This window comes from Rhincodon typus, chromosome 19, assembly GCF_021869965.1.
Source record: "Rhincodon typus isolate 14 chromosome 19, sRhiTyp1.1, whole genome shotgun sequence".
NCBI lineage: Eukaryota > Metazoa > Chordata > Chondrichthyes > Orectolobiformes > Rhincodontidae > Rhincodon > Rhincodon typus.
Genome location: NC_063350.1, coordinates 44726178 through 44735819, shown reverse-complemented (window position 1 = coordinate 44735819; position 9642 = coordinate 44726178). Strand labels below are relative to the sequence as shown.

General features: G+C 38.9%; 1 protein-coding gene across 1 annotated transcript in view; it reads left to right on the top strand.

The window, feature by feature from the left end:
- Positions 1–9642, top strand: part of ctnnbl1 (catenin, beta like 1) — a 156668-nt gene that overhangs the window by 44889 nt on the left and 102137 nt on the right. The window contains exons 3-5 of the mRNA XM_048608403.1: positions 4655–4761; positions 6077–6216; positions 7204–7301. Of these exons, the coding sequence (XP_048464360.1) occupies positions 4655–4761; positions 6077–6216; positions 7204–7301 (345 nt within the window). The remainder of the gene's footprint in view (positions 1–4654; positions 4762–6076; positions 6217–7203; positions 7302–9642) is intronic.

The following is a 9642-nucleotide window of genomic DNA, read 5'->3' as shown; positions in this document are numbered from 1 at the left end:
GCCTTTTCTGGTGAAGGGTCTAGGCCCGAAACGTCAGCCTCTCTGCTCCTATGATGCTGCTTGGCCTGCTGTGTTCATCCAGCCCTGCACCTTGTTGTCTCGGATTCTCCAGCATCTGCAGTTCCTACTATCTCTGACACTGATTCAGTTGCCTACTTTCAGTGTCTTTCGGTTGAAAGGAAAAGTAATTTTGTTGCAGATGGCTTCATTTATTTTACATAGATTGAGGCAAACTAAATAGGAACTATGTGGATGTGACCACTGCAGTCATTTTAGGTCCATGTTTCTTTCTTTGTTTAAAAAATGTTTAGTCTATGAAAGGCATCAGACATTACAACTAGACAACAGAAGTTAAAATTCAATAGTTTGTATTAACATTATCCTAAATAAATGTAGCAAGAGCTGGATGATATTCAGGCTTGGGCTGGTAAGTAGCAAGTTACATTTACAACTACACAAGTACTAGGCAATGATTATCTCTACCAGGAGAGAATCTAATCATCATCCCGTGATATTTAATGGCATTACCATCACTGATCCCCACTGTCAACATCCTGGGACATTCCTTTCACCAGGAACTGAACTGGTCCAGCCATATACAAGAGTAGTGAGTAATTGTTTAAAAAAATGTGTTTTCTTATTTTTCTTTCTTTGATCATGGACTAAAATGAAAAACGATTGTTTGTGGAATGAATTACTGCACTTTTGAAATCAAGTTAGTGGTGTGCATTGTGAATTTCTTTACATTTTTGCTCTAAACAGTAGGGAAGGTGAGATAAGATGGCATGTGTGACTGTGTGCACACATGGAGATGTTTGGCCAGTAACAGGTAGTTGATTGATTTGTGCAATTGTTGATGCTAAACGTCGTCAGCCTGATGATAACAGCTATTGCACTGGGTAGCTGAGCAGCTTGTGAGTGTGAGCTATACAGTGACAGAAGCTTTCTAGACCACAAGAAGCAGGATTTGTATCTATAACTGTCTGCAGTAAAGTGTCTTCAAGCTAGAGCTAACCAGTTATTTTCTCCCACCATTTGCTTGCAAGCTGTTGGCTCCAACCAGTGCCCGTGAAACTGGACAATTGATGTGTAAATCCCTTGTCTTTGTCAAGGAACCAAAAACCTATAAGGAAGGATTTCAGAGAACAAAGTCTCGGGAAAAAAAAATGAACATCTCACCTAAGCCTGTAGACTGGTGATATTAAAGTGCATTACTCTCCAGTATTGTTTCTTCTATGCAGAAAACCCACTTTTTTGATTGTCCGCATTTGTACGTGTAGGAATTTAAGGGTGTTAGTCGGAATTGTAGGGTGCAGAAGGAGACCATTTAACCCATTGTGCCTGCATCAGTTCTATTACTTAGCGCCAATCTCCTGTCTTTTGTCCATATCCCTGCATGCCATTTTTATCCAAATACTCACCTCATGCGCTCTTGAATGATTTAATGGAACCTGTCTCCACCACATTTCCAGACAGTGCTTTCGATACCCTAACCACTCGCTCTTTGAAAAGTTTTTTCTCACATCTAATCTCTATCAAATCTATGAACTAATGGAGCTATATTTTGATAGTTCATTGCTGTTTAGCTGTAGTTACAATTTGCTTATTCGTAACAAATAGTAGTGTTAATATGTTAAGTACAGGAACCTGGTCAATATTTTCTGCTATTTGATTCCATCAAATAGGTGAATTGAATATTTTTCATACTTTGATCAAATCTTTAACTTTAACTTTGTGATGACCCTTGGAATAGTGGGGTTCCAGTATCAGTGCAGTTTCTCAGTGGGTTGTAACACTGACATCTTCTGACACCCCAAAGTCTGTCCACTACCTACACAACACAAATCACGAGTGTGGTTGAATAATTGATTTGATTTATTGTCACGTGTACCTAAGTACAATGAAAAGCTTTGTTTGCGAGCATTAGGCAGATCATAGTAAGCAAGGATATTCGGATCATAGGGTGAAAAAACTTGGACAAAGTGAGACGTACAGGCTACATTGCACAGGATGTGTACGAGGCAAGAACAACATTAACAATATCAACTTTATTTGAAGTTAGATAGTCCACTCATCAGTCTAATAACGGCAGGGAAGAAACTGTTCTTGAAACTGTTCTTGAACCTGTTGATGTGTTCAAGGTTCTGTATCTTCTGCCTGATGAAAGTAGTTGTAGGAGAGCATTACTGGTGGGAGGGGTCTTTGATGATGATGGCAGCCTTTTCGCGGCAAGGAGAGGTGTAAATGGAGTCCGTGTATAAAAGGTTGACTTCCGTGATGGTCTGGGCTATACACACAACCTTCTGTAGTTTCTTATGGTCCTGGGCAGAGTAGTTGCCATACCAGGCCATTATGCACCTGGGCAGTATGCTTTCTATGTTCCATCTGTAAAAATTTATTTTCCTTATGCACATGCCAAATTTCCTGAGCCACCTGAGGAAGAAGAGGTATTGTAGTGCCTTCTTGACCGTCGCATCTGCGTGGGAAGTCCAGGACAGGTTGTCAGTTATTGTCCCTCCTAGGAACTTGACATTCTCAACCTCAACTCCATTGGGGTTATGTTCTCCTCCTTTCTTTCTGAAGTCCATGATCAGTTGTTTGGTTTTGCTGGTATTGAGAGAGAGGTTGTTATCATTGCACCATGTCACCAAGCCTTTTATCTCCTTTCTGAATTCTGACTCATCGTTGTTTGATATCTGATCTACTGTGTCATCAGTGAACTTGGAGATGGCGTTCACTTGGAATTTGGCTACACAATCGTGGGTGTACAGGGAGTACAGTAGGGGGCTGAGAACGCATCATTGGAGGAGTGAGGGGGTGCTGCTACAATGTTTATTGTTATCGTGGAGAAGGTGCAGTTGTCTATCTTCACTGATTGTGGTCTTTGGGTCAGAAAGCTGAGGATCCAATTGCAGAGAGCGAAGCCAAGACCTAGGTCTGGGAGTTTTAAGGCCAATCTGGAGGGGATAATAGTATTGAAGGTGGAGCTGTAGTTGATGAGCAGGAGTCTGATGTAGTTGTCCTTGTTTTCCAGATATTCCAGGGATGAGTAGAGGGCTAGGGAATGGTGTCCGCTGTGGACCTGTTTTGTCGGTAGGCAAATTGCAGGGGATTGAGGTAGGCTTGGAGAATGAAATTGATATGGGCCATGACCAGCTTCTGAAGCACTCCGTGATTATGGAGGTCAGAGCCACGTGAAGGAATATTCTGTAATTACCTGGATAGTTGTAGCTCCAATAACACTCAAACAACTTGACACCATCCAGAAGAAAGCAAACTGCTTAATTGGCATCCTATCCACCACTGGTGCATAACGACAGCAGTGTGCATCGCTGAGACATACAATGCGGAAATTCACTAAGGCTCTTCACATAATGTTTTCCAAATTCGCAACCTCTACTGTCTAGAAGGGCAAAGGCAGCTAATGCATGAGACTACCACTGCTTGGAAATTCCTCTCCACATCACACATCATCCTGTCTGGAATTTATTGCCGTTTCTTCATTATTGCTGGCGTAAAATTCTGAAACTCCCTTATTTAGCGTTACTAAGTGTGTACCTATACCACATGGACTGCAATGGAGCAAGAAGGTAGCTCACCACCACTGTCTCAAGGGCAAATAGGAATGGGCAATGTATGGTTACCTGTCTACTGATGCACAATTCCCAGGCAATCTTGAAAAAAACCTTGATATGTCTTTACGTAACTTTGGAAGTGGATACTTTTAATTGATCTGTGGCTGTCAGTTTCTTTTTTTTTGGTTAAATCCATTCATGGGCTCTCTTTATTGGTCAGCTACCTTTTGGTATTAAGTTATTTTCATTGTGCTTTCTGTTCTTTTTCTCTCTCCCTCTCTCTCTCACACACACACACACAAACATTGCATTGTGAATTTGTATGAATAAATACAAATCTGCTTTCTCTTTCTCTGTTCCTCAAAGACTTTGGTTCCCAAGTGGCTATTATAATTATCGAACTAAGCTAAACTTTCAAAACAGAATTAGTTAACTGTTTTAGAAGGTTCATTTTTTTAAAAATCTCTAAGTTCTGCTTTACAATTTAAAACTAAACTGATAAAATATTTTCTCAGGCTCTTTAACCTGCTAAACAAAACAAAGATGAGAACGAAACTTCCTGTGCATTGCAGATTTGTGCTTAGAACTACCTCCATTGTGATGTAGCTACTGTTAATTCTGCAATGTTGAGATTTGGCCATAAATCTAGATACTGGGAATTTGACAGTCATGTTGACTTTTTTTATTCCGTCTCAACCGTACATTTTTATTCAGCCCAATCATGTGCACCATCATCAATGCTTCTGTGGCCATACCAGTAATTCAGGTAATGGCGAGGAGGTTTAAGAAAATGGACTTAAGTCAAGCTTCTGTACACATTTGGAAAGTTTTATTCATTGTAATAATATTCTTCACTTGGTCTCAGCTAGTGACTGGATGCACTGAACAGCAAGGTGGGTAGTAAAATGTTTTACAATGTAGAGCAAGAGAACTGCATATGTAACCACCAGTTTCTTGTATTCTGCTCATGAATGTCAGGAATGGAAGAATACTGAAGGATTCAACTTGTATGCATTGACTAAATTTAGCATGTAAAGGAAAAGATGATTTATTGATTAAAAATATTTCCTTTCTTTCAGGCAGAACCTTTGGATGAAAGCTCAGTGAAGAAGATGATCTTAACATTTGAAAAGAGGGCCTACAAAAATCAGGAACTGCGCATCAAATTCCCAGAAAATCCAGAGAAGTAAGCTGTTATGTCTGTTTATTAATCCTTGTAATAACTTGTACTGTTTCATAAATATTGCATTTACTTAAGCTAGTGGAGACACCTAGGTATATTTTATTCTATTTTGTATTCAAAATTTATTTTCTAATTACCATTTTCATTCTTTCTGCAGCAATAGCAGTACTGTACTTGTGTATAATTTCTCGGTTGCCAATATTGATGATTCTGCTCGAGTTATTATCTGTTACTTGGTTTGTACATCATTTTTATGAAAGAACTGTTTTAATTGCCTTATTAGTCTTTGATGGAGCACTAGCAGAAGAAATTCACTATATGAGATTTTGCTGTTGGGAGTAATAAGGAGTCGAATTAACCAAGGCACCTAACTCAGTTCTTCACCTAATAGTACCAGTATAATTGGCCTGCTGGCAGGTTTCTTTTCAAGAGTGAGAAGGGAAAACTGCCACAAGTCATCACTGGTATAGGTGTGAGCTGTCCTCGTCTATACAGTTTGGTGGTTTTCATTCTCAGTTCTAGTTTTCTTCGGCGGTAAGGCAAGCATGCCCCCATACCTTCCCCCCCCCCCCCCCCCCCCCCCCCCCCCCACCCCAAAATAGAGATACTTCAAGTGCCTTAGATTATAATGGATGGTTTCAATATTTCCAAGTTTGCAGATGACACAAAACAAGTATAAAATGCCAGAAAACTCAGCACATCCCATATCATTTGTGGAGGGAGAAAGAAGCGTGAATGTTTTAGGTTCAACGTTTAGGAATATACCGGAATTTTCACATTTAAAATTTACAATTTTGAATATTGCAATGGAAAATGTACTCCATCCAAATTCAAAATGGATCACTTGCTGTCACTGGTTTCATTTTATTATAGATAATTTAAATTTTATTGCGCTGGATGTTGACATTTTAGATAAGCTTTCATTTTGTGCGTAAGAGAAAATGAAGACTGCGGATTTTTCTTTTCAATTAAGTGCAAGTTTGAAATTTGATTAAAAGGATATGATGCTTTTCGAAGTTGAGCAATTTGTACAGATAATGCAGACCTCAAGAATATTGCTGCCTGTGCTTCCTTGCTTGTCACCTTTCTTTGGTTTCTTGTGTCTTGTGGATGTGTTTCAACTATAAGCAAACTGCTGTCAATAAATTGATCTCATGTTGCCTGTCTGTTTTTGCCCTTGGATATTATAATGGAAATATATGGCAAAAGACCAGTTTTATTTGTAAAATTAAAGTTGTCAATAAGGCAAACTTCAGCTGGCTATTAATTCCTTAATATTACCCAAATATTTTAATTGCCTGGTCTATTTGACTTGCAGATTCATGGAATCAGAGTTGGATTTAAACGATATTATACAGGAGATGCACGTGATTGCCACCATGCCTGATCTGTATCACTTGCTTGTGGAACTGAATGCTGTGCAATCCCTGATTGGTCTACTTGGTCATGAAAATACTGATATCCTTTTGATGTTAGAAAACTTAAAAAAAACCCTTGAGAACCTAATGTTATTCAGCAGTCATCTAAAATCTTTGTGCAGATACATAGTGCTTTATACAGTGGTGCAATGCTGGCTTAATCGGACAAGTTTATTACATAACATTGAGGACACAAGTTCAACATAGACATCCAAGCTGATTGTTCGTATATTTGAATGTGTTCTGTAATAGATTTATTTTCAATGTATTAGCATCACAAGTCCATCAGTTGTATTCTCATATAATGTAAACCAAAATCATTGCAGCTTTGCCAGCACCTGTAGAGAGAGAAACAGAGTTAGCATGTCAAGTCCGATATGACTTCTTTGGAACAGATCTGATGGAAATATTTGCAGTATTTTACATGTATTTTCTTGGTCCTGATGAAAGTGATCTGCTATAGTTCTTGTTTTGTTCTTATTAATTATGCCTAGTTTTAACGTTGAAACTCCAACTTAGTTAAGGGCTTTTATTCTGAAACAAGCCAGGATAACAGATGAAATATCTTCCGCTGTACTTAAGCAGATTGTATGCTAATTAGGAGTAGAATCTTTAAGTAAGGGATCAGATTTGTTTAAAAAATGTGCTCCATCATTTGATATGCAGGTTAAAAACTTTATCATTGTTTTATTGCTGTATTTGCTGAGAGAACTTAGTCTTAAATATTGGCAGCAGTGTTAAATGTTAAATGAAGATCTGGAATTGACCTTTCATGATTTGTAAGATTTATTATGGTAAACTTTATGCAACACTTAATGGAATTATGGATGCAAGTCTAAGCCAACCTTATCCTACGCTAATTCAAAGTTAAAACTGGTGTTCTGATTTTTTACCCCATGTTCCCTCATCCTATATCTATCCCTGCTTCATTCAGATTCAATGAAAAGTAAAAGTAGGTGTTATTGGCATGTCATAGAACTGTTTGCAGATTTTTTAATGTGTTGTTTGATATTTAACAAACTACTACATGTGTCCATTGCTGTGGTAGATCTGCTGCAAGAGCTGACAGATATAGACACACTGCATGAGAGTGAAGAAGGAGCAGAGGTTCTCATAGATGCCTTAGTGAGTGCATGCTTTCTTTGTTCCTTAGAGATGACTTTACTGTAAGGATTGTGCATGATTTTGACTATTGCTGACAAGTATTTCTTTATCTCCTAAGTAATTTTAGCTTTTTTGAAATTATTGAGTAGCATTGTGAAGTTTTGCAATTCCATTGTTCCCTGTGGAATTGTGATCTCCATTTATTGTTAAAATTGATGCCTGTCCCTTCTGATAAGAACTGCAGGATAATTTGAGAGCATCGGTTTTCACGTATCATCCGAAGGCCACACAAGACCATTTGGCATTAATCTGTAATATTTTGTAGTACTGTATACATTTTCAAACTAAATACTTGCAAGGAAGAACAGATGCTCCTCATCAGCTGGGAGAGGCCATGCATTCAGTTTAAAATAGCATGAGCTGAATTAAATGGGCTTTCCAATCATTTATGATTGTGATCAGTTTAATTTTGCCAGACAGTACTGAATCGTCAATGACACAATATCCACTGCATCCTCCTTTGCAGACAATTAGAGGATATTCATTTTTTTTAAATGTAAATCAGAGCAGCCAGATTAAAATTTGTCACAACCAGACGATATTTTGTGGCTTCACAAGGGAAACAAGAATGACTAGTTAGGGAGCATAGTGATTCAGCATTTAATTCTCTGGTTCAGGTTGTGTTCCCAAAAGAAGTTTAATTTTTCCCACCCACTGCACCCTGCTCAACGGAAAACCTAAGAACTAATACATATTTTAAATAAATTGACCAAAACATGTAGAAATTCCTAAAGTATAACCAATTACCCTGAAGCCATAAATGGAAGGGGTAATCAAATGCTTGATTAATGAGATGGATTTTCAAGAGGAGGCAAGTTGGGTAAGTTTAGGAATGCAGGTCCTGATTGAATGAAGTTACAAATACTAAGAGTCTGAAAGTGATTTGGGGCCCATAGTCCAACTTTTGGGTAATAAATTAAGAAATGTTTTGACATCCAACCAGGATGAGCGTGATGCTAGAGCTATCAGAGTGGACTGCCAGGGAGAGTGAGTGTGCACATAAAATTAAAAAAAAAACGAAATTATGGGACAGACCATATCCCAGCAGGAGTGAACACCAGATGCGGGCCTCAAATACGTTTAGTTCCGGAAAATCCAAGATGGTTGGTCACACCTTCTGCATCAATACTGGGGCAAGTGACAGACAGAAATGACAAAGTGGTAATTTGTTTTTCAAATGTTTTTTATAGATTCAAATCTTATTAGCTTATCATGCCCAGTAACTATACCAAATGACTGTGCAAATCAGGAGCAGGGGTAGCTGTTCACTTCCACAAGATAGTAAGATAGTAGCTGCTGTGATTGTAACTTCAAAGTCATGTTCTGTGTAGCTCTGGTAAGTTTTCACCTCCCTGCTTAACAAGAATCTCATCTTTCTCTGCTTGAGAGATGTTCAACTGTTGTGCCTGCATGTTTTCAGAAAGAATGTTCCAAAGACACTCTGCCTCTGAGAAAGAGAGAGACCCTCAAGATCTAGAAAAAGGGATGATTGATTGAAAGGAAAATGGCTGGTGTGGCTGCGAATGCTAGTGCACGTTGAAGAAAGGTGGTAAGGTGTCCCGAGTGAACACTGAGCAGACAGCATGGAGGACCTAAATGCCTAGTTGTTTGGGAGTTTGGGGTGGGTGAGAATGAGTGGAAGAAGATGCTGCATGTAATTGAGAGTGGTAGACCATGAGGCGAGGTGGGATGTGGATGTACTAGCAGAGTTTGAGCAGGCGTGAGGTAGCAATGTGATGATACTGGCACTTACCCTGGCAGAGTGCAGAAGACCATTGACCTTTTTGTGGCATTGCTGCAAATTCTTCCATGTAATGGATTTTGCACTGACCCTCGTGTCAACTTTGAACTTGTGGATAACATTGTCGCCTCTGCTGATCCTGGGTTAAGAGGATGGCCCACTTCTGCCATCCACCAGAACTTCCATGTCCAAGTTGAAAAATTGGTTGCCAACTTGCCTTTGCCATCTCCAGGGCAATACTTCAGATGAAGGAACAATAAAGAGCGACTCTGGACTCATAAGAAATCTTGCTTGGGTTCATTGACAAAGCCGCCTGTGAAACCTGCTAAAATTGACTGTTAGCTGAATTCTGGTAAAATTCAGCCCAGATTTCTTAGAAGGTTGACATACTGGAGGAGATTTCAAAGAGAAATGCAGCCACATAGGGACATTAATAAAAGGATGAGAATTTTAATTTGAAGCCTTCAGGGATTAAGAGTTAGGGTTAGAGCCAATGTAGCACAAGAATATTTTTGTAGAACAGAGTACTCAGTGAAATAGATGGCTTGAATTATCATTTTT